We start from the raw sequence: 25,234 nt of genomic DNA on the forward strand, positions 1-25,234 counted from the left end.
AATCTACAATGCTCTAAGCCAGGCAGAACCTCTGCTTCAGGGAAAACCGGTGTTGATCCAGTCGGACAACATCACGGCAGTCGCCCATGTGAACAGACAGGGCGGCACAAGAAGCAGGAGTGCAATGGCAGAAGCTGCAAGGATTCTTCGCTGGGCAGAGAATCATGTAATAGCACTGTCAGCAGTGTTCATCCCGGGAGTGGACAACTGGGAAGCAGACTTCCTCAGCAGACACGACCTTCACCCGGGAGAGTGGGGACTTCATCCAGAAGTCTTCCACATGCTGGTAACCCGTTGGGAAAGACCAATGGTGGACATGATGGCGTCTCGCCTCAACAAAAAACTGGACAGGTATTGCGCCAGGTCAAGAGATCCGCAGGCAATAGCTGTGGACGCGCTGGTAACGCCTTGGGTGTACCAGTCGGTGTATGTGTTTCCTCCTCTGCCTCTCATACCAAAAGTATTGAGAATTATACGGCAAAGAGGCGTAAGAACGATACTAGTGGTTCCGGATTGGCCAAGAAGGACTTGGTACCCGGAACTTCAAGAGATGATCACGGAAGATCCGTGGCCTCTACCTCTAAGGAGGGACTTGCTTCAGCAGGGTCCCTGTCTGTTTCAAGACTTACCGCGGCTGCGTTTGACGGCATGGCGGTTGAACGCCGGATCCTAAAGGAAAAAGGCATGCCGGAAGAAGTCATTCCTACTTTGATTAAAGCAAGGAAGGAAGTAACCGTGCAACATTATCACCGCATTTGGCGAAAATATGTTGCGTGGTGCGAGGATCGGAGTGCTCCGACGGAGGAATTTCAACTGGGTCGATTCCTACATTTCCTGCAATCAGGATTGTCTATGGGTCTCAAATTGGGATCTATTAAGGTTCAAATTTCGTCCCTGTCGATTTTCTTCCAGAAAGAATTGGCTTCAGTCCCTGAAGTCCAGACTTTTGTTAAGGGAGTGCTGCATATACAGCCTCCTGTGGTGCCTCCAGTGGCACCGTGGGATCTCAATGTGGTTTTGGACTTTCTAAAATCTCATTGGTTTGAACCACTAAAAAATGTGGATTTGAAATATCTCACATGGAAAGTGACCATGCTACTAGCCCTGGCTTCGGCCAGGAGAGTGTCAGAACTGGCAGCTTTATCTTACAAAAGCCCATATCTGATTTTCCATTCGGACAGGGCGGAACTGCGGACTCGTCCGCATTTTCTCCCTAAGGTGGTGTCAGCATTTCATCTGAACCAGCCTATTGTAGTGCCTGCGGCTACAAGTGACTTGGAGGACTCCAAGTTACTGGACGTTGTCAGAGCATTGAAAATATATATTGCAAGGACAGCTGGAGTCAGAAAATCTGACTCGTTGTTTATATTGTATGCACCCAACAAGATGGGTGCTCCTGCGTCTAAGCAGACGATTGCTCGTTGGATCTGTAGCACAATCCAACTTGCACATTCTGTGGCAGGCCTGCCACAGCCTAAATCTGTAAGGGCCCACTCCACAAGGAAGGTGGGCTCATCTTGGGCGGCTGCCCGAGGGGTCTCGGCATTACAACTTTGCCGAGCAGCTACGTGGTCAGGGGAGAACACGTTTGTAAAATTTTACAAATTTGATACTCTGGCTAAGGAGGACCTGGAGTTCTCTCATTCGGTGCTGCAGAGTCATCCGCACTCTCCCGCCCGTTTGGGAGCTTTGGTATAATCCCCATGGTCCTTTCAGGAACCCCAGCATCCACTAGGACGATAGAGAAAATAAGAATTTACTTACCGATAATTCTATTTCTCGGAGTCCGTAGTGGATGCTGGGCGCCCATCCCAAGTGCGGATTATCTGCAATAATTGTACATAGTTATTGTTAACTAATTCGGGTTATTGTTGTAGGGAGCCATCTTTCAGAGGCTCCTCTGTTATCATACTGTTAACTGGGTTTAGATCACAAGTTGTACGGTGTGATTGGTGTGGCTGGTATGAGTCTTACCCGGGATTCAAAATTCCTCCCTTATTGTGTACGCTCGTCCGGGCACAGTACCTAACTGAGGCTTGGAGGAGGGTCATAGGGGGAGGAGCCAGTGCACACCACCTGATCGGAAAGCTTTACTTTTTGTGCCCTGTCTCCTGCGGAGCCGCTATTCCACATGGTCCTTTCAGGAACCCCAGCATCCACTACGGACTCCGAGAAATAGAATTATCGGTAAGTAAATTCTTATTTTTTCCCGAATCAGATGAATTAAATGAGGTGTGTGATGAAGCGTGGGTTTCCCCCGATAAAAAACTGCTAATTTCTAAAAAGTTATTGGCATTCTACCCTTTCCCGCCAGAGGTTAGGGCGCGTTGGGAAACACCCCCTAGCGTAGATAAGGCGCTCACACGCTTATCAAAACAAGTGGCGTTACCGTCCCCAGATACGGCCGCCCTCAAGGAACCAGCTGATAGAAAGCTGGAAAATATCCTTAAAAGTATATACACACATACTGGTATTATACTGCGACCAGCAATCGCCTCAGCCTGGATGTGCAGTGCTGGGGTGGCTTGGTCGGATTCCCTGACTGAAAATATTGATACCCTAGACAGGGACAATATATTATTGACTATAGAGCATTTAAAGGATGCATTTCTATATATGCGAGATGCACAGAGGGATATTTGCACTCTGGCATCAAGAGTAAGTGCGATGTCCATTTCTGCCAGAAGAGGATTATGGACACGACAGTGGTCAGGTGATGCGGATTCCAAACGGCATATGGAAGTATTGCCGTATAAAGGGGAGGAGTTATTTGGGGTCGGTCTATCGGACCTGGTGGCCACGGCAACGGCTGGAAAATCCACCTTTTTATCCCAAGTCACCTCGCAGCAGAAAAAGATACCATCTTTTCAGGCTCAGTCCTTTCGTCCCCATAAGGGCAAGCGGGCAAAAGGCCACTCATATCTGCCCCGGGGCAGAGGAAGGGGAAAAGGACTGCAGCAGACAGCCTCTTCCCACGAACAGAAGCCCTCCCCCGCTTCTGCCAAGTCCTCAGCATGACGCTGGGGCCTTACAAGCGGACTCAGGCACGGTGGGGGCCCGTCTCAAGAATTTTAGCGCGCAGTGGGCTCACTCGCAAGTGGACCCCTGGATCCTGCAGGTAGTATCTCAGGGGTACAAATTGGAATTCGAGACATCTCCCCCTCGCCGGTTCCTGAAGTCTGCTTTACCAACGTCTCCCCCCGACAGGGAGGCGGTATTGGAAGCCATTCACAAGCTGTATTCCCAGCAGGTGATAATCAAGGTACCCCTCCTACAACAGGGAAAGGGGTATTATTCCACGCTGTTTGTGGTACCGAAGCCGGACGGCTCGGTGAGACCCATTTTAAATCTGAAATCCTTGAACACTTACATAAAAAGGTTCAAGTTCAAGATGGAGTCACTCAGAGCAGTGATAGCGAACCTGGAAGAAGGGGACTATATGGTGTCTCTGGACATCAAGGATGCTTACCTCCATGTCCCAATTTGCCCTTCTCACCAAGGGTACCTCAGGTTTGTGGTACAGAACTGTCACTATCAGTTTCAGACGCTGCCGTTTGGATTGTCCACGGCACCCCGGGTCTTTACCAAGGTAATGGCCGAAATGATGATTCTTCTTCGAAGAAAAGGCGTCTTAATTTTCTCTGACGTCCTAGTGGATGCTGGGAACTCCATAAGGACCATGGGGAATAGCGGCTCCGCAGGAGACTGGGCACAAAAGTAAAAGCTTTATGACTAGCTGGTGTGCACTGGCTCCTCCCCCTATGACCCTCCTCCAAGCCTCAGTTAGATTTTTGTGCCCGGCCGAGAAGGGTGCATGCTAGGTAGCTCTCCTGAGCTGCTTAGAGTAAAAGTTTAAATAGGTTTTTTTATTTTCAGTGAGACCTGCTGGCAACAGGCTCACTGCATCGTGGGACTAAGGGGAGAAGAAGCGAACTCACCTGAGTGCAGAGTGGATTGGGCTTCTTGGCTACTGGACATTAGCTCCAGAGGGACGATCACAGGCTCAGCTTGGATGGGTCCCGGAGCCGCGCCGCCGGCCCCCTTACAGAGCCAGAAGAGCGAAGAGGTCCGGAAAAATCGGCGGCAGAAGACGTTCCTGTCTTCAATAAGGTAGCGCACAGCACTGCAGCTGTGCGCCATTGCTCTCAGCACACTTCACACTCCGGTCACTGAGGGTGCAGGGCGCTGGGGGGAGCGCCCTGAGACGCAATAAAACACGTTTTAAACCTTATATGGCTAAAGAAATGCATCACATGTAGCTCCTGGGCTATATGGATGCATTTAACCCCTGCCAGTTTTCCTAAAAAAAAAGAAAAAAACGGGAGAAAAGGCCGCCGAAAAGGGGGCGGAGCCTATCTCCTCAGCACACAAGCGCCATTTTCCCTCACAGCTCCGCTGGAAGGACGGCTCCCTGACTCTCCCCTGCAGTCCTGCTACAGAATCAGGGTAAAACAAGAGAGGGGGGGCACTAATTGGCAGATAATACAAATACAGCAGCTATAGATGGGAGAAACACTTATATAAGGTTATCCCTGTATATATATAGCGCTCTGGTGTGTGCTGGCAAACTCTCCCTCTGTCTCCCCAAAGGGCTCGTGGGGTCCTGTCCTCTATCGGAGCATTCCCTGTGTGTGTGCTGTGTGTCGGTACGATTGTGTCGACATGTTTGAGGAGGAAAATGATGTGGAGGCGGAGCAATTGCCTGTAATAGTGATGTCACCCCCTAGGGAGTCGACACCTGACTGGATGGTCGTATGGAAGGAATTACGTGACAGTGTCAGCATTTTGCAAAAAACTGTTGACGACATGAGACAGCCGGCAAATCAGTTAGTGCCTGTCCAGGCGTCTCAAACACCGTCAGGGGCTCTAAAGCGCCCGTTACCTCAGATGGTCGACACAGACCCAGACACGGATACTGACTCCAGCGTCGACGGTGACGAGACAAACGTAATGTCCAGTAGGGCCACACGTTACATGATCACGGCAATGAAGGAGTCTTTGAACATTTCTGATACTACAAGTACCACAAAGAGGGGTATTATGTGGGGTGTGAAAAAACTACCCATAGTTTTTCCTGAATCAGATGAATTAAATGAGGTGTGTGACAAAGCGTGGGTTTCCCCCGATAAAAAACTGCTGATTTCTAATAAATTATTGGCATTATACCCTTTCCCGCCAGAGGTTAGGGCGCGTTGGGAAACACCCCCTAGGGTAGATAAGGCGCTCACACGCTTATCAAAACAAGTGGCGTTGCCGTCTCCTGATACGGCCGCCCTCAAGGAACCAGCTGATAGAAAGCTGGAAAATATCCTAAAGGGTATATACACACATACTGGTGTTATACTACGACCAGCAATCGCCTCAGCCTGGATGTGCAGCGCTGGAGTGGCTTGGTCGGATTCCCTGACTGAAAATATTGATACCCTGGATAGGGACAGTATATTATTGACTATAGAGCATTTAAAGGATGCATTACTATATATGCGAGATGCACAGAGGGATATTTGCACCCTGGCATCAAGAGTAAGTGCGCTGTCCATTTCTGCCAGAATAAGTTTATGGACACGACAGTGGTCAGGTGATGCGGATTCCAAACGGCATATGGAAGTTTTGCCGTATAAAGGGGAGGAGTTATTTGGGGTCGGTCTATCGGACCTGGTGGCCACGGCGACGGCTGGGAAATCCACCTTTTTACCCCAGGTCACCTCGCAGCAGAAAAAGACACCGTCTTTTCAAACTCAGTCCTTTCGTCCCCATAAGGGCAAGCGGGCAAAAGGCCACTCATTTCTGCCCCGGGGCAGAGGAAGGGGAAAAAGACTGCAGCAGGCAGCCTCTTCCCAGGATCAGAAGCCCTCCCCCGCTTCTGCCAAGTCCTCAGCATGACGCTGGGGCTTTACAAGCGGACTCGGGCACGGTGGGGGCCCGTCTCAAAAATTTCAAAGCGCAGTGGGCTCACTCGCAAGTGGACCCCTGGATCCTGCAGGTAGTATCACAGGGGTACAAATTGGAATTCGAGACGTCTCCCCCTCGCCGGTTCCTGAAGTCTGCTCTACCAACGTCTCCCTCCGACAGGGAGGCAGTATTGGAAGCTATTCACAAGCTGTATTCCCAGCAGGTGATAATCAAGGTACCCCTCCTACAACAGGGAAAGGGGTATTACTCCACGCTGTTTGTGGTACCGAAGCCGGACGGCTCGGTGAGACCGATTTTAAATCTGAAATCATTGAACACTTACATAAAAAGGTTCAAATTCAAGATGGAGTCACTCAGAGCAGTGATAGCGAACCTGGAAGAAGGGGACTATATGGTGTCTCTGGACATCAAAGATGCTTATCTCCATGTCCCAATCTACCCTTCTCACCAAGGGTACCTCAGGTTTGTGGTACAAAACTGTCATTATCAGTTTCAGACGCTGCCATTTGGATTGTCCACGGCACCACGGGTCTTTACCAAGGTAATGGCCGAAATGATGATTCTCCTTCGAAGAAAAGGCGTCTTAATTATCCCTTACTTGGACGATCTCCTGATAAGGGCAAGGTCCAGGGAACAGTTAGAGGTCGGAGTAGCACTATCTCAGGTAGTGCTACGTCAGCACGGGTGGATTCTAAATATTCCAAAATCGCAGCTGATTCCAACAACACGTCTACTGTTCCTAGGGATGATTCTGGACACAGTCCAGAAAAAGGTGTTTCTCCCGGAGGAGAAGGCCAGGGAGTTATCCGAGCTAGTCAGGAACCTCCTGAAACCAGGACAAGTGTCAGTGCATCAATGCACAAGGGTCCTGGGAAAGATGGTGGCTTCTTACGAAGCGATTCCATTCGGAAGATTCCATGCAAGAACTTTTCAGTGGGATCTGCTGGACAAATGGTCCGGATCGCATCTTCAGATGCATCAGCGGATAACCCTATCTCCAAGGACAAGGGTGTCTCTCCTGTGGTGGTTGCAGAGTGCTCATCTTCTAGAGGGCCGCAGATTCGGCATTCAGGACTGGATTCTGGTGACCACGGATGCCAGCCTGAGAGGCTGGGGAGCAGTCACACAGGGAAGAAATTTCCAGGGCTTGTGGTCAAGCATGGAAACGTCTCTTCACATAAATATCCTGGAACTAAGGGCAATTTACAAGGCCCTAAGTTAAGCAAGGCCTCTGCTTCAGGGTCAGTCGGTATTGATCCAATCGGACAACATCACGGCAGTCGCCCACGTAAACAGACAGGGCGGCACAAGAAGCAGGAGGGCAATGGCAGAAGCTGCAAGAATTCTTCGCTGGGCGGAAAATTATGTGACAGCACTGTCAGCGGTGTTCATTCCGGGAGTGGACAACTGGGAAGCAGACTTCCTCAGCAGACACGACCTCCACCTGGGGGAGTGGGGACTTCACCCAGAAGTCTTCCACGTGATTGTAAACCGTTGGGAAAAACCAAAGGTGGACATGATGGCGTCTCGTCTCAACAAGAAACTAGACAGATATTGCGCCAGGTCAAGGGACCCTCAGGCGATAGCGGTGGACGCTCTGGTAACACCGTGGGTGTACCAGTCAGTGTATGTGTTCCCTCCTCTGCCTCTCATACCCAAAGTATTGAGAATCATAAGAAGGAGAGGAGTAAGAACTATACTCGTGGCTCCGGATTGGCCAAGGAGGACTTGGTACCCGGAACTTCAAGAGATGCTCACGGAGGACCCGTGGCCTCTACCTCTAAGAAAGGACCTGCTCCAGCAGGGACCTTGTCTGTTCCAAGACTTACCGCGGCTGCGTTTGACGGCATGGAGGTTGAACGCCGGATCCTGAAGGAAAAAGGCATTCCAGATGAAGTCATCCCTACCCTGATCAAGGCCAGGAAGGATGTAACCGCGAAACATTATCACCGCATTTGGCGAAAATATGTTGCGTGGTGTGAGGCCAAGAAGGCCCCTACAGAGGAATTTCAACTGGGTCGTTTCCTGCATTTCCTGCAAACAGGACTATCTATGGGCCTAAAATTAGGGTCCATTAAGGTTCAAATTTCGGCCCTGTCAATATTCTTCCAAAAAGAACTGGCTTCAGTGCCTGAAGTTCAGACGTTTGTCAAAGGGGTACTGCATATACAGCCTCCTTTTGTGCCTCCAGTGGCACCTTGGGATCTCAATGTAGTGTTGAGTCTCCTAAAGTCACATTGGTTTGAACCACTCACCACTGTGGAATTAAAATATCTCACATGGAAAGTGGTCATGCTGTTAGCCCTGGCTTCAGCCAGGCGTGTCTCAGAATTGGCGGCTTTATCATATAAAAGCCCTTACCTAATTTTTCATTCAGACAGGGCAGAACTGAGGACTCGCCCTCAATTTCTCCCTAAGGTGGTTTCAGCGTTTCACATGAACCAGCCTATTGTGGTGCCTGCGGCTACTAGGGACTTGGAGGACTCCAAGTTGCTGGACGTAGTCAGGGCCCTGAAAATATATGTTTCCAGGACGGCTGGAGTCAGAGAATCTGACTCGCTGTCTATCCTGTATGCACCCAACAAGCTGGGTGCTCCTGCTTCTAAGCAGACGATTGCTCGTTGGATTTGTAGTACGATTCAGCTTGCACATTCTGTGGCAGGCCTGCCACAGCCAAAATCTGTAAAAGCCCATTCCACAAGGAAGGTGGGCTCATCTTGGGCGGCTGCCCGAGGGGTCTCGGCTTTACAACTTTGCCGAGCAGCTACTTGGTCAGGGGCAAACACGTTTGCTAAATTTTACAAATTCGATACCCTGGCTGAGGAGGACCTGGAGTTCTCTCATTCGGTGCTGCAGAGTCATCCGCACTCTCCCGCCCGTTTGGGAGCTTTGGTATAATCCCCATGGTCCTTACGGAGTTCCCAGCATCCACTAGGACGTCAGAGAAAATAAGAATTTACTTACCGATAATTCTATTTCTCATAGTCCGTAGTGGATGCTGGGCGCCCATCCCAAGTGCGGATTGTCTGCAATACTTGTATATAGTTATTGTTACAAAAATCGGGTTGTTTATTGTTGTGAGCCATCTTTTCAGAGGCTCCTACGTTTATCATACTGTTAACTGGGTTCAGATCACAAGTTGTACGGTGTGATTGGTGTGGCTGGTATGAGTCTTACCCGGGATTCAAGATCCTTCCTTATTATGTATGCGCGTCCGGGCACAGTATCCTAACTGAGGCTTGGAGGAGGGTCATAGGGGGAGGAGCCAGTGCACACCAGCTAGTCATAAAGATTTTACTTTTGTGCCCAGTCTCCTGCGGAGCCGCTATTCCCCATGGTCCTTACGGAGTTCCCAGCATCCACTACGGACTATGAGAAATAGAATTATCGGTAAGTAAATTCTTATTATCCCTTACTTGGACGATCTCCTGATAAGGGCAAGGTCCAGAGAACAGTTAGAGGTCGGAGTAGCACTATCTCAAGTAGTACTACGACAGCACGGATGGATTCTAAATATTCCAAAATCGCAGCTGATTCCGACGACACGTCTGCTGTTCCTAGGGATGATTCTGGACACAGTACAGAAAAAGGTGTTTCTCCCGGAGGAGAAAGCCAAGGAGTTATCCGACCTAGTCAGGAACCTCCTAAGACCAGGCCAAGTGTCAGTACACCAATACACAAGGGTCCTGGGAAAGATGGTGGCTTCTTACGAAGCGATTCCATTCGGCAGATTCCACGCAAGAACTTTTCAGTGGGATCTGCTGGACAAATGGTCCGGATCGCATCTTCAAATGCATCAGCAGATAACCCTGTCTCCAAGGACAAGGGTGTCTCTCCTGTGGTGGTTACAGAGTGCTCATCTCCTAGAGGGCCGCAGATTCGGCATTCAGGATTGGGTCCTGGTGACCACGGATGCCAGCCTGAGAGGCTGGGGAGCAGTCACACAGGGAAGAAATTTCCAGGGCTTGTGGTCAAGCATGGAAACGTCACTTCACATAAATATCCTGGAACTAAGGGCCATTTACAATGCCCTAAGTCAGGCAAGACCTCTGCTTCAGGGTCAGCCGGTGTTGATCCAGTCGGACAACATCACGGCAGTCGCCCACGTAAACAGACAGGGCGGCACAAGAAGCAGGAGGGCAATGATGGAAGTGGCAAGGATTCTTCGCTGGGCGGAGAATCATGTGATAGCACTGTCAGCAGTGTTCATTCCGGGAGTGGACAACTGGGAAGCAGACTTCCTCAGCAGACACGATCTTCACCCGAGGGAGTGGGGACTTCACCCAGAAGTCTTCCACATGATTGTGAACCGTTGGGAAAAACCAAAGGTGGACATGATGGCGTCCCGCCTCAACAAAAAACTGGACAGATATTGCGCCAGGTCAAGGGACCCTCAGGCAATAGCTGTGGACGCTCTGGTAACACCGTGGGTGTACCAGTCAGTGTATGTGTTCCCTCCTCTTCCTCTCATACCGAAAGTACTGAGAATCATAAGAAGGAGAGGAGTAAAGACTATACTCGTGGCTCCGGATTGGCCAAGAAGGACTTGGTACCCGGAAATTCAAGAGATGCTCACGGAAGACCCGTGGCCTCTACCTCTAAGAATGGACCTGCTCCAGCAGGGACCATGTCTGTTCCAAGACTTACCGCGGCTGCGTTTGACGGCATGGCGGTTGAACGCCGGATCCTGAAGGAAAAAGGCATTCCGGATGAAGTCATCCCTACCCTGATCAAAGCCAGGAAGGATGTAACCGTACAACATTATCACCGTATTTGGCGTAAATATGTTGCGTGGTGCTAGGCCAGGAAGGCCCCTACAGAGGAATTTCAACTGGGTCGTTTCCTGCATTTCCTGCAAACAGGACTGTCTATGGGCCTCAAATTAGGGTCCATTAAGGTTCAAATTTCGGCCCTGTCAATATTCTTCCAAAAAGAACTGGCTTCTGTTCCTGAAGTTCAGACGTTTGTCAAGGGAGTACTGCATATACAGCCTCCTTTTGTGCCTCCAGTGGCACCTTGGGATCTCAATGTAGTTTTGGGATTCCTAAAATCACATTGGTTTGAACCACTCACCACTGTGGACTTAAAATATCTCACATGGAAAGTGGTAATGCTGTTAGCCCTGGCTTCAGCCAGGCGTGTCTCAGAATTGGCGGCTTTATCCTATAAAAGCCCTTACCTAATTTTTCATACGGACAGGGCAGAATTGAGGACTCGTCCTCAATTTCTCCCTAAGGTGGTTTCAGCTTTTCACTTGAACCAGCCTATTGTGGTGCCTGCAGCTACTAGGGACTTGGAGGATTCCAAGTTGCTGGACGTAGTCAGGGCCCTGAAAATGTATGTTTCCAGGACGGCTGGAGTCAGAAAATCTGATTCGCTGTTTATCCTGTATGCACCCAATAAGCTGGGTGCTCCTGCTTCTAAGCAGACGATTGCTCGTTGGATTTGTAGTACAATTCAGCTTGCACATTCTGTGGCAGGCCTGCCACAGCCAAAATCTGTTAAAGCCCATTCCACACGGAAAGTGGGCTCATCTTGGGCGGCTGCCCGAGGGGTCTCGGCTTTACAACTTTGCCGAGCAGCTACTTGGTCAGGGGCAAACACGTTTGCTAAATTCTACAAATTTGATACCCTGGCTGAGGAGGACCTGGAGTTCTCTCATTCGGTGCTGCAGAGTCATCCGCACTCTCCCGCCCGTTTGGGAGCTTTGGTATAATCCCCATGGTCCTTTCGGAGTCCCCAGCATCCACTAGGACGTTAGAGAAAATAAGAATTTACTTACCGATAATTCTATTTCTCATAGTCCGTAGTGGATGCTGGGCGCCCATCCCAAGTGCGGATTGTCTGCATTACTTGTACATAGTTATTGTTACAAAATCGGGTTATTGTTGTTGTGAGCCATCTTTTCAGAGGCTCCTTCTGTTATCATGCTGTTAACTGGGTTCAGATCACAAGTTGTACGGTGTGATTGGTGTGGCTGGTATGAGTCTTACCCGGGATTCAAAATCCTTCCTTATTGTGTACGCTCGTCCGGGCACAGTATCCTAACTGAGGCTTGGAGGAGGGTATAGGGGGAGGAGCCAGTGCACACCAGGTAGTCCTAAAGCTTTTTACTTTTGTGCCCAGTTTCCTGCGGAGCCGCTATTCCCATGGTCCTTTCGGAGTCCCCAGCATCCACTACGGACTATGAGAAATAGAATTATCGGTAAGTAAATTCTTATTTTTATTATATTATTTCTCTGGTATCAGGAATAGGTTTTTTTCATCTTGACACAAGTCACTAATGTTTTTTTTATTGCACTGATTTATACTTTGATACATATAACACTTATTGAAATTTTTAATACTGATTGCACATGAATTTTTGATGTTTTTATTGGTATATATTTAATCACGTATACCTATTGCATTTTACAATTGTTTCACAAAAGTGATTCACATTTATAAGCATTTTTGCACTTTATCATGTACTGCACATGCAGCTGTGTACTTTGCTCATTGCACACTGTTTTCGTCCACAGTGTGTAACCATGGCGACCAGGGCCGGGCGGGTGACGTCACTTCCGGCACGACGGTAGGTCCGGGGCCGGAAGTGCCACTGCAGGACGGCGGCCAGGGGCCTGGGGACACACTGGAGTTACACAAGGAGGGTAAGGTTTGATCTGTCTATATATTGCACTGTTTTGGTTGTATTTGGTTGTCTGAGGAAGGGGAGTAATACCCTGAAACGTCACAAATAAATTTGCCCTGCGGGGCTTTTCTTCACCCATACTGCTTTCTAAAGTCTCTGAGTGCCGCCCACACAAGGACTATATATATATATATATATATATATATGTATATATATATATATAATATGTAGCCTTTAGCTGAGTTTCATCAAGAAGATACTTTGAGTGGGGCTGGAACAAGCAGGTTGTGTCTCCTGTGATGGGTAAATGGGTAAATAAAAAATGCAGATACAAATCAAGTAAAGTATCCCCCCTCGAAGACGTACTCAAACAGTTGCACAGCCGCCACCAGTTTGCATAAACCATCATAAGTAAAGGGTTGGGACATGTTAGGGTGGTACTCCAAGCTATACACCATATGACTCAAGATTAGCTCACACATCACCCTAGTCATTAGCATAGTATTATACATGAGATAGGAAAGGGTCCAGAACAGACGAGCTCCGTCTCCTGTGATGGGCACAATGATGTGAAGCGCCATCTCCCCCTTTTATATTTAAAAACTCAGTTGCCATGTTCGCGATATGGAAAAATCCAAATACAGATTAAGGGGTCTGTTTACTAAGCCTTGGATGGAGATAAAGTACCAGCCAATCGGCTTCTAAGTGTCATTTTTCAAACACAGCCTGAGGCATAGCAGTTAGGAGCCGATTGGCTGGTGCTTTATCTCCAGCGACTTTATCTCCATCCAAGGCTTAGTAAATAGATCCCTTAGTGAAGTATCCAAAAAGAAAAAAACCTAGTCAAAGTGTTAAGTCCTTAGCAGTGGTAGCTCAAGAAGTGGGTGGAGCTGCAGCGCAGTTCAGTATTTAAATAGGGGAGCCACACCAACTGCCACCCTAAATGCTGCCAAACATCACTGGCAGTGTGTGGATCCCCTATTTAAATATTTGAATGTGCTGAAGCCCCACCACTGAAGACGCTACTCGTCCTTGACAATGAGCTTTACAGTCCTGCAGCACTTGGACATGTTGCTTGGTCACTGAATCACCTTGGACGACAGTCAACAGCAAGGCCATGCCCATTGCAGCGAGGATACAACCTTGTTTTGACACACACATTTTATTTTTTACAATGTCCGTGTTACATAGTTACCTAGTTGTTGAGGTTAAAAAAAAAAAGACAAATGTCGATCGAGTTCAACCTGTATAATATTTTTTTTTTTTTTTTTTAATCTAAATTAGATACTGTATCCTTGGATATTTTTTTCCGCTAGGAATTTATCTAATCCATTTTTAAGAGTCCACCGTAACTACCTTCTCTGGCAAAGAAGTCCAAATATTTTCTGTTCTTACGGTGAAGAACCCTTTTCTCCGTTGTGCATGGAATTTTTTTCTTCTAACCTCAGGGGGTGTTCTCGTGTCCTATGTAGTGTTTTTTTGATAAACAAATCATTTGATAAATCCTTGTGTTGTCCCTTAATGTATTTAAAAATATTAATAATCTCTCCTCTCAGTCGCCTCTTTTCCAGTGTAAACAAATCTAACCTTTTAAGTCTTTCCTCATAATCCAGTGCCTTTAACCCCTTAGCCAGTTTAGTGGCTCGCCTCTGAACCTTTTCGAGTTCCAAGATATCTTTTTTATAGTGAGGTGCCCAGAACTGTACACAGTATTCCAGGTGTGGCCGCACCAATGATTTATACAGTGGCAGGATTACACTCTCATCCCTTGTCTCCATTCTCCGTTTAATGCATGCTTTTGTTGCTGCATTTTGACATTGCGTACTGCTACCAAGTTTATTGTCGATGAGCACTCCTAAATCTTTTTCAACTACAGTTATCCCTACATTTTCCCCATTTAGTTTATAGGGTGCCTGATTGTTCTTAGTCCCAAAGTGCATAACTTTACATTTGTCTGTATTGAACCTCATTCTCCATTTATGCGCCCAGACCTCAAGTCTAGATAAGTCATTCTGTTGAGACTCAAAATCTTTGTCTGAATTAATTACTCTACATAGCTTAATATCATCTGCGAAAATGTACACTCTGCTTACCAGTCCCTCTCCTAGGTCATTAATGAACAACAATGGCCTGAGTACTGAACCCTGTGGCATTCCACTGAGCACTGAAGCCCATTCACAGTACATCCCATTAATCCCCACTTGCTGTTCCCTATTGAACAGCCAATTATTCACCCAAGTACAAATAGTGTCCCCTACCCCAAGCTCCCTTAATTGGAGAATTAGCCTCTTATGTGCAACTTTGTCAAAGGCCTTAGCGAAGTCCAAAAAGATCACATCCACTGCATGACCCTGATCAATACTATCGCTCACTTTCTCGTAGAAGCTTATTAAGTTAGTTTGACAGTAATAACCTTGGAAGTATCCAAGTACTCAAATATGCTGTCCCTTAATATACCTTCTAGTAATTTCCCCACTATAGATGTCAAACTTACCGGTCTATAGTTACCGGGGTATTTTAATACCCTTTTTAAATATTGGGACTACCTCTGCTATGCGCCAGTCATTTGGTATCGTTCCTGATCTAATTGACTCTCTGAAAATCAAATATAGGGGTCTCGATATCTCTACATTAAGTTCCATAAGAACGCTGGGGTGGAGTCCACCCGGCCCAGGAGATTTATTTATCTTAATTTTACTTAGTCTCTCCCGGACTACTTTCTCATTTAACCAAGTACCTAGCATCGGGTCGTAGCTTATGTTTTGCTCTACTCTCGTCAACCTGTCCTCATTCGTGAATACTGATGAAAATAATTTATTACATAAATCCGCTTTATCCCTATCATCATTAATCATGACATCCAACTCGCTCTTTAAAGGCCCAATATTCTCCCTTTTAACCTTCTACCGTTTATGTACATAAAGAACTTTTGGGGGTTTGTTATACTCTCCTTTGCGATTTGTTTTTCGGTTTCTATTTTAGCTGCTCTGATTTCTATTTTGCATTTTTTGTTACATTCTTTGTAGAACTGGAATGATTCCACCATTCCGTCAGACTTAAAAGCTTTGAAAGCACGCCTTTTTTATCCATTTGTTTCTTGACCCTCTTATTAAGCCACATCGGTTTGAATTTCCTACTCCTGTTTTTGTTGTCTTTGGGAATATACAAATGAGTGTACTTATTGATCGTAGTCGTAAAAATATCCCACATTTCAGCTGTATTCTTACCGTGCAATGCAATTTCCCAATTAATGTCCCTCATTGCTTGTTTCAGCAATATGAAATTAGCTTTCTTAAAGTTAAAAGTTTTAGTTAGACCCTTATATTGTTGTTTTTGGAAGCTGATATCGAATGTGATCATATTGTGATCGCTATTTCCTAGGGTCTCCCCTACTTTAGTATTTGATATTATTTCCTCATTGTTAGTTAGTACTAGGTCCAGTATAGCACTATGCCTAATAGGTTCCCGATTACCTTGGACAAGTAGTGATCTTTTAGTATGTTTAAGAACCTGTTACCTCTAGTTGTATTTACAGTTTCGGTGTTCCAGTTTATGTCAAGGTAATTAAAGTCCCCAACAATAATGACGTCCCCCATACCTGCAGTTTTTTGATTTGCTGCAAGAGTAGTAATTCCTCAGACACACTAATATCTGGCGGTTTATAGCAAGTCCCTATTAGAAGTTTTTTTGTATCTTTACCCCCACTCGAAATCTCAACCCACAATGACTCCACGTTATCTCCAGTCCCATCGTAAATGACTTCTTTTAAATACAGTTTTAAGAAAGGTTTAACATATAAACAAACACCTCCTCCTTTTTTATTAGTCCTATCTCTCTTGAAGAGGGTGTACCCCTCCATATTTGCCACCTGTGGGGGCGGGGTGAAGTCACATTTTTCTTTTTTCCGGTATATGAATTCCAGTTTTGCAATGGTTGGTGCCGGTATTCAGAACTTACAGGTGTTTTTCTATTTGCTGAAGAGAATTTTGTATAATTTATTTTAATTTCCATAATTTGTGGTGGACTTGGGCTTTAAAGCAATCTTTTGCATGCAATGCACACATTTACAGACATGTCTGAAGCAAAAAAAAAAAAAACATCCTAAATCTAATGTCACAGGGAGCACAGTTATTCTTTAAAAACCTCAGGATTGCATCTGTTTGATGCATACTTGCTGACTTGCTGGTAGAGATGGCCATCGGTGGGTTACCCATTGATGGTCACCATTGATAGTTTCACACCATCAGTGTTACCCATCTGCAATGGAATCATTGATGGTTTCACCCATCGATGGTCACCCATGTCTTATATTACATTAGACGAGGCGGTGGGCCAATGACAGCCCAAGGGCGGAGCTTTGTGGGAGTGTCGAGTGCAGAGCTAAGCTTCGTGTCCCGGCACCTTGTTAGTGAAAAGATTATGGGGGTCATTCCGAGTTGATCGCTCGCTAGCTACTTTTTGCAGCCGTGCAAAAAGCATAGTCGCCGCCCACTGGGGAGTGTATTTTGCTTTGCAAGTGTGCGAACGCCTGTGCAGCCGAGCAGTACAAAAACAGTTTGTGCAGTTTGAGTAGGTCTGAGCTAACTCAGCCGCTGCGATCACTTCAGCCTGTCCGGTCCCGGAATTGACGTCATACACCCGCCCTGTAAACGCTTGGAAACTCCTGTGTTTTTCCAACCACTCCCTGAAAATGGTCAGTTGACACCCATAAACGCTTTCTTCCTGTCAATCTTCTTGCGATCGGCTGTGCAAATGGATTCTTCGTTAAATCCATCGCCCAACAACGATTCGCTTTGTACCCGTACAACGCACCTGCGCATTGCGGTGCATGTGCAGTAGTGACCTGATCACTGCGCTACAAAAAACGGCAGCGTGCGATCAGGTCGGAATTACCCCCTATGTACAGTACCTTGAGATGCATTTTTGTAGTGTATTGTAACACTTTTTATGTGTTGTTTTTTTTTCATACAATCTAAAATTTTAAATGTGCTGTTACACTTTTACAATTTAAACTTGTCATCCTATCCGCCTATTAAAACTATTCATCCTATTTTATTGCACTTTTCAAGCTTCAGTTGCTGAAACCACAGTAACGGCTAGAATGTCTGAACAAGCCATAAATACTTAGTTTTAAAACGTGTTACTAAATACATTTTTAATGCTTTCTTACTTAAGTGACCCCTAAATCTGAAACTTACTGCCATACATAGTGGTATGATATAATTTTCTCTTTGAGATGTTCTATGCTGAATTCTTTAACTGGAAGTCTAGGATGTGCAAAACAGAATATTTTCACTTTTTTATTTCTTTTTTTATGAGTTGCTCCTTGTACTTACTGGTGTTTTAAATATATAGGTTTAAGAAATTATTATTTTTTCTGCATGCTAGTATGACTGATGTAACCATCCTTTCTAATGGCATCATATCCATTAGCGTTAGTAGTGTTGTGTTTGCATTCCATTTTTTTTTTAAGTGAATATTGTTCGAGCCACATGCCTTTTACTGCACGTAAATGCACCAAGGAAGCATACAGTGACACGTCACTACTAGATTTATTATATTTTTAGTACTAAAATAAAACATCAGTGGACACATGACCTTACTGGTTTTCTTATGTATTCCCAAAAGTTTGGGTAGGGTGTGATCAATCTGAACTCTAAATTGCATTGTAAAAATATAGCAGCCAGTATTTACCCTGCACAGAAACAATATAACCCACCCAAATCTAACTGTCTCTGCACGTGTCACATCTGCCCCCCCCCCCCCCCCTGCAGTGCACATAGTTTTGCCTATTAGTGTGCTTTTTTTGGTTTGCTGACCAACCTGAATAACCCCCTTTATACAAAGGTACAGTAGTACAGTATATACTGCTAGAAATTTCATGAGTTTCCTCAGATGTGCGGAAAAGGTAGACAGGATAGTCACCTGTCATAGACTTTTTACCCTAGACTTTTGAGTATAAAAATTATTCTAAGTGCCTTGAGGACCGCGTTTGGGAAGCTCTGTATTATTCTATCCAAATACTGATGCAGAGAGTTAATATTTTATATTTATCTTAGTTTCTATAGTTCTCAATTCTTTCCAGACAGGATCATTTCTTTCTGTAGTGTGTAGGCAGGAAAAAAAATATATATATTTTCACATTGACTAAACCAGGCACACTTTTTCATCATTAACATAATACGGGGTTAAAATGACATTTCATTAGACTATGTAATGCAAAGGACAACACTAAAGATAGATTATGATAAGTTATCCATGCCTCCTCTTCTATAGAATATCCGTGTTATAGTATTGGTACTGATTAGGTGCGTTATCTGTTGTAGTATGCCTTTTGCCTATGTCAAGAAAACTGCATTGCCAGGAATATTATTTCAGCTAACAAAATGGCTGCCTTCACTGCTTGTAGGCAACAGGTACAGTGTCCATAAAGAAGCAGTATCTGGATCCAAGAACATAGTAACATAGTATCTAAGGTTGAAAAAAGACAATTGTCCATCGAGTTCAACCTATTTGTGGTCTCCTATGCAGGATTATGTGGTATAAAATTTTGACTGATGCTGATGTCTGCCGTTACGTTTTATCCCTCTTTTTTATAATAACTATAGTGCGTGACTATGCACCTTAACCCTGGATATCCTTATCCATTAGGAATTTATCTAATCCATTCTTTAAAGTGTTGACTGAGTCCGCCATTACAACTGCCTCAGGCAGGGAATTCCAAACACGTACCGTCCTTACCGTGAAAAAGCCTTTACGCCGTATTGTACGGAATCTCCTCTCCTCTAACCTGAGCGAATGTCCACGAGTTCTCTGTGTTGATCTAACCAAAAACAGGTCCTGCGCAAGATCTGTGTATTGTCCCCTTATATATTTGTAGATGTTGATCATGTCCCCTCTTAGTCTCCTCTTTTCCAATGTAAACATGCCTAGCCTTGCAAGCCTTTCCTCGTATTCCAGCTTCTCCATGCCCTTAATTAGTTTGGTCGCCCGCCTCTGAACCTTTTCTAGCTCCAGGATATCCTTTTTGTAGTATGGTGCCCAGAATTGTACACCGTATTCAAGGTGTGGCCTCACTAGGGATTTATACAACGGGAGTAGAACACTCTCGTCCCTAGCATCAATTCCCCGTTTTATGCATGCTAATATCTTATTAGCCTTCTTTGCTGCAATCCTACTTTGGGTACTACTGCTTAGTATGATATCTATGAGGACACCTAAGTCCTTTTCCAGTACAGAATCCCCTAATTTTACCCCATTTAGTATGTAGGTGTTATTTTTGTTCTTGTTACCACAGTGCATTACCTTACACTTGTCTGTATTGAAGCACATTCTCCATTTCGCTGCCCATACTTCTAGTTTAACTAAGTCGTTCTGAAGCAACTCAGCATCCCCCTCCGTATTTATAACTTTACACAATTTGGTATCATCTGCAAAAATTGACACCATGCTCTCTAGACCTTCTGTTAGGTCGTTAATGAAAATATTGAACAATAGCGATCCTAATACTGAGACTTGTGGCACACCACTTAGCACTTCAGTCCAATTTGAAAAAGATTCATTAACCACAACGCGCTGCTCCCTATTATCTAACCAATTTTTCATCCAAGTGCATATTGTGCTTCCTAGCCCGATTTCTTGTAGCTTCTAGATAAGTCTCATGTGCGGTAGTGTCGAAAGCTTTCGCAAAGTCTAAAAAGATTACATCCACCTCTTTACCCTGATCTTAGTTTGCACTTACGGTTTCATAAAAGCCAAGTAAGTTGGTTTGACAGGATCTGTCCTTCACAAATCCATGTTGATTCCTTTTAATGACCTTATTGACTTCAAGGAACTTCTGAATACTATCTCTTAGAACACCTTCCAATACTTTCCCCACTATAGATGTAAGACTAATGGTCTATAATTACCTGGTTCAGCTTTACTTCCCTTTTTGAATATAGGCACTACTTCCGCTATACGCCAGTCTTTGGGAACTATACCTGATATTACTGAATCCATAAAGATCAAAAAGAGCGGTTTTGCAAGTTCAGAGTGAAGCTCCATTAGAACCCTTGGGTGAATTTCATCGGGACCTGGTGACTTATTAACCTTTAAATGTTTTAATCGGTCACAGACTACCTTCTCACTTAAATAAGTACCTATCAGTGGGATATTCTCATTATTGAGATTGTGTTAGTCCCTGAATTGGGTTCTCTCTAGTAAATACTGTTGAAAAAAACTAATTTAGTGTGTCCGCTATGTCATTATCATTTTTGCTTAAGACTCCCAACTTTTTTTTTTTTTAAAGGGCCTATACTCTCCTTCTTTAATCTCTTGCTATTAATGTATTTAAATAATTTTTGGGGATAAACTTTGCTTTCCTTTGCTACTGGTTTTTCAGTTTCTACTTTAGCCACTCTTATTTCCTTTTTGCATATTTTTATTACAGTCCTTATAGTGCTGAAATGACTCTGTTTCCCCGTCAGATTTGTATTTTTTAAATGCTCGCCTTTTCTTGCCCATAAGTTCCTTTATCTTTTTGTTAAGCCACATCGGTTTATGATTTTTATTCCTTTTTATGCTGCTCGTAGGAATAAATTTGAGAGTATTTTTAGCTAGCAGGAATTTTAGTACATCCCATTTCTCCGTAGTATTTTTTCCTAGAAACAAACCTTCCCATTCAATATCCCTGAAAAATACCCTCATCTTTTCAAAATTCGCTTTGCTAAAGTTTAGAGTCCTAGTCGAGTCAGTATAGGACTGTTTATGAAAACTGATATTGAATGTGACCATATTGTGGTCGCGGTTTCCTATGGGTTCCCCTACTATAATACCTGATACTAAATCCCCATTGTTTGTTAATACCAGGTCTAAGATTGCATTGTACCTGGTAGGTTCCTCAATTAGTTGAACTAAGTAGTTATCATTTAGTGTGTTTAAAAACATATTACCCCTAGCAGTGTCACATGAATCGTTTTTCCAGTTTATCTCTGGATAGTTAAAATCTCCCATCACTACTGTGTCTCCTACTCCTGCTGCTGTTTCAGTTTGCTTCAGTAACAATTCCTTATCAGATACATTAATACCAGGCGGCCTATAGCATACACCCAATACCAACTTTTTAATTCCTTTATCCCCGCATGCAATTTCTACCCATAACGTCTCGACAGTGTCTACAGTCCCCTCCTGAATATCTTCCCGTATATCAGGTACCGTATAATGCATGATTCTCACATTCCCAGGGTGAAAGGGACAGTATTTTCTGCTTTACACTTGTGCTTGTTCAGAAGTATCCTGGTGGCGACAAGGCATCTGGTCTTGCAATCCTTCAAGCAGAGGCTTACACAAAGCAGCACTTCATATGAGGGGTTTGTTCAAACAGGATCAGTCTAGCGCTCTTTCTTGCGTGCATGCCCACCTACATCATAACAGACTCAAGTACAGTGCTAGGTCAGAATCTTGTGCACGAAAGGTTACATTTACTGCTGTGCATGAACTTTCAGCTTTTAGTACTGTCACCCTCTAGCTGACCCCTGAAGCTTTGCCAGTAGTAGACTCTGTAGTGCTATTCTCTATTGCAGTCTTTTTTAATGCACTTGTCTAAGCTTATAAATGAGCGCAATGGAACAAGTTCATATCTTGCTGTGTCCTAACCATAAATTACTAGCTACACTATGACACCACAACCTCCTCTGATTATAATTTGATTGGTGTGCATATTATATTTAATGAAACACAGTATCAATGAAGCACAGCATAAATGTATTATTGCATACCTCCCAACTTTGCACTTGGTACAAGCGGGACGCGCTCCCGAAAAGGGCGTGGCCTAGGAAAGGGTCGTGGCTTTGCGGGAAGACCCACGATCGCGAGCCACGTCCCGTTTTCGTCACTAAGGGGGCATGCCCAGCGCTCTGTGAGCCGCTGGCATGCCCCCTCTCCCTTGGACTCCAGTGAATAGACGCAGTGCACAGCGTCTATTCACCGCTGCTCTGCTAAGCAGGGCAGCGAGAGACAGAGACTCCCACTGCGGCCCGCGGGTGGGACAGTGGGACAGTCCCCAAAAAACGGGATTGTCCCGCGAAACTCGGGACAGTTGGGAGGTATGTTATTGTATCAACACTGTGGTTAAAAAAACAAAACTTTCTTCATATCAAATTTTTTTTTCTATGAAATGCACAACAAATTCCATTTTAATAATTTTAATAATATTTAAGATTTAGAGATCAACTCAACTAGGAGTTAGTTAAGTCCTGCAAGCCGTTTTCACAGGGAATTAACTTAGCAATTCAATATGAAACTCATTAAATTTCCCCTGCAAATTCACATCATTTTTTGTGTGCACCCTCTAAGTAGGTTGAAAGATGGTAGAAATGTATTTTCAGGTAAAAATGTCTGGACATGGGGCCTGAGTCACGATTGTAAGGAATTGCATAGCCGTAAAGAAGTGCCTGTGCAATTCCATGTCATTAAAATGCAAATGCAGCAGGAGGCATCTGTAGGAGATTGACACCTCCTGTTAGGATTAGTGAGGAGCTGAGTACTGCAACCTTGTATCCATGAGTCGCGATCCGCAATGGTTTTAGGCACCGGCCAGCTTGCGTAAGCTGAATCTCACTCAGGCTCCAGGAAATCTGTGATACAGACTCTGGACCTGTCACGCCTTCAAAACAGGGGCGACACGCCTGTACTCCACCCAAATAGAACAAGTCTTGCACCTGCTCAGACCCCCAACCCTACATACTACACACAAATATGAATTAGGCCCATAGTGCAGAACCGCTGGTACACTCCTCCTAATGAATAATTATGTACTTGGAGGGGTTTAAATAGTATAATTTGGGCAATAAAGAAAGACATGCCCGTTTTCAGGTCCATTTCTTTAAAATCCATACTAATGGGTTAAATGATTTGGGATAGGTACATGGAGGCGTTGTAATTCTGGGAGAGGGGTTTTAGAACTTGCAGATGGAAGCTAAGTGATTTTTTTTTTCTTCAACTTTTAATCTTGCATAAAAGCACAATTTCATTTTTCCATCATTAATAAAAAATGCAAGTTTCAGTCACTTTACACCTTTTAGTCACTAATCGCCTACAATATGGTCCAGGATGATTTCCCAACCTTTTCATGCACCTCTGCTAGGCCGCTTTTTGCAGAAAAATCGCTCAACCTCTCCGCGAGTTCCACAGATAGTCATTCCTAATTGAATCTTGCATTTGGGGGAGGGTGCACATTGTCGCAGTGTGGGTGATTTCTATTTGGTTTTATAAACTCGCATCTAGGGGGTCATTCGGAGTTGTTCGCTCGTTGCCGATTTTCGCTATGCTGCGATTTGTTGCTAACTGCGCATGATACGCAGCGCGCATGCGCTAATTTATTTAACAAAAAACTTAGTAGATTTGCTGGTGTTCGTACGACGCTTTTCAGTCGCACTGCTGTTCGGTAAATGATTGACAGGAAAGGGGCGTTTCTGGGTGGCAACTCGGCGTTTTCACGGCGTTGGCTAAAAAACGCAGGCGTGTCAGGGAAAAACGCGGGAGTGTCTGGAGAAACGGGGGAGTGGCTGGCCGAACGCAGGGCGTGTTTGTGACGTCAAACCAGGAACTAAACGGACTGAGCTGATCGTAATCTGTGAGTAGGTCTGGAGCTACTCAGAAACTGCAAAGAATTATTTATTAGCAGTTCTGCTAATCTTTCGTTCGCTATTCTGCAAAGCTAAGATACACTCCCAGAGGGCGGCGGCCTAGTGTGTGCAATGCTGCTAAAAGCAGCTAGCGAGCGAACAACTCGGAATGAGGGCCCTAGTTGAAATGACCCCATAGATTTTTATAGATAATATTTCTGTTTTTTTATTCTGTAGTAGATTTTGGACTGTTGCCTCCTTGTTATAATGCACATCCTCCATGGAGCCTTCTTCCTGTGCTGCACTTCTGGTCCATGATTCTGTCCGTTGATGTCTATCAGGCCGTAAATTAAGCTTTGCCACCCCCGCCTCATAGTCATGTCTTAGAACCTGTATGAGCCTTTTTAATTCATGAGCACCAGTAGTTGTGTTGAGAAGGAGGTGTTGCTGTAACATACTGTAGAGTCAACAGTAGTGACAGCAACAGGACCAGTCCTACTCCGACCTAAACCTGCTCCTTTCTGCTTTATCGTCATATTTGTTTGTTATGTCTTACTACAATTGTTTACACGCCTATTGATATATTATTACCAATAGGTATTACATGACTCTTTCTAAAGTTAGAGAGCTGCACAAGAACAGGTTGCCTATCATTGCAACAGAAACGTGGACCCCAACAGTGCTGATTAGAGGACTCGCCATAATTAATGCAAGGGGTAATTTGGAAGGATACAGGATAACTATTGTAAATGCTTTATTGGCATCTGTTTGCAGAGAGCAAACATTAGTGTAATTTGGGAAAGTGAATAATCGCTCCTGCACTTATCACAGTGATGTGTTTTTATGTTCATTACCAGTACTTATAATTTTTGCTTTTCCTAGAAAATCAGTTTTGTTATATCCTGTTTTTTTACCTATATTGCGAATTTTCTATTTCTCAGAAAGCAAAGAACACAAAGGATTATATACAGCATGTTTGTTATTGTGTCATGATAAGAGAAGCATCAATCTTTTTTCTCTCTCTCTATTTCGCATTCTTTCCACATTCACCATAATCCCTACTTCTGAATGTACTATTGAATGA

The 25,234-nt window shown here is 44.8% G+C and overlaps 1 protein-coding gene across 5 annotated transcripts in view; it reads left to right on the forward strand.

Annotated features, from left to right (window-relative positions):
* MBP (myelin basic protein) overlaps window positions 1-25,234 on the forward strand; it is a 384,529-nt gene that overhangs the window by 213,847 nt on the left and 145,448 nt on the right. For 3 of the 5 annotated variants that reach the window (XM_063923331.1, XM_063923326.1, XM_063923328.1), the window contains exon 4: window positions 12,435-12,563. The exons of the other annotated variants lie outside the window; for them this stretch is intronic. In XM_063923331.1, the coding sequence (XP_063779401.1) occupies window positions 12,435-12,563 (129 nt within the window). The remainder of the gene's footprint in view (window positions 1-12,434; window positions 12,564-25,234) is intronic. 5 annotated transcript variants of the gene reach the window in all.

Source organism: Pseudophryne corroboree, chromosome 5 (assembly GCF_028390025.1).
Source record: "Pseudophryne corroboree isolate aPseCor3 chromosome 5, aPseCor3.hap2, whole genome shotgun sequence".
Lineage (NCBI taxonomy): Eukaryota > Metazoa > Chordata > Amphibia > Anura > Myobatrachidae > Pseudophryne > Pseudophryne corroboree.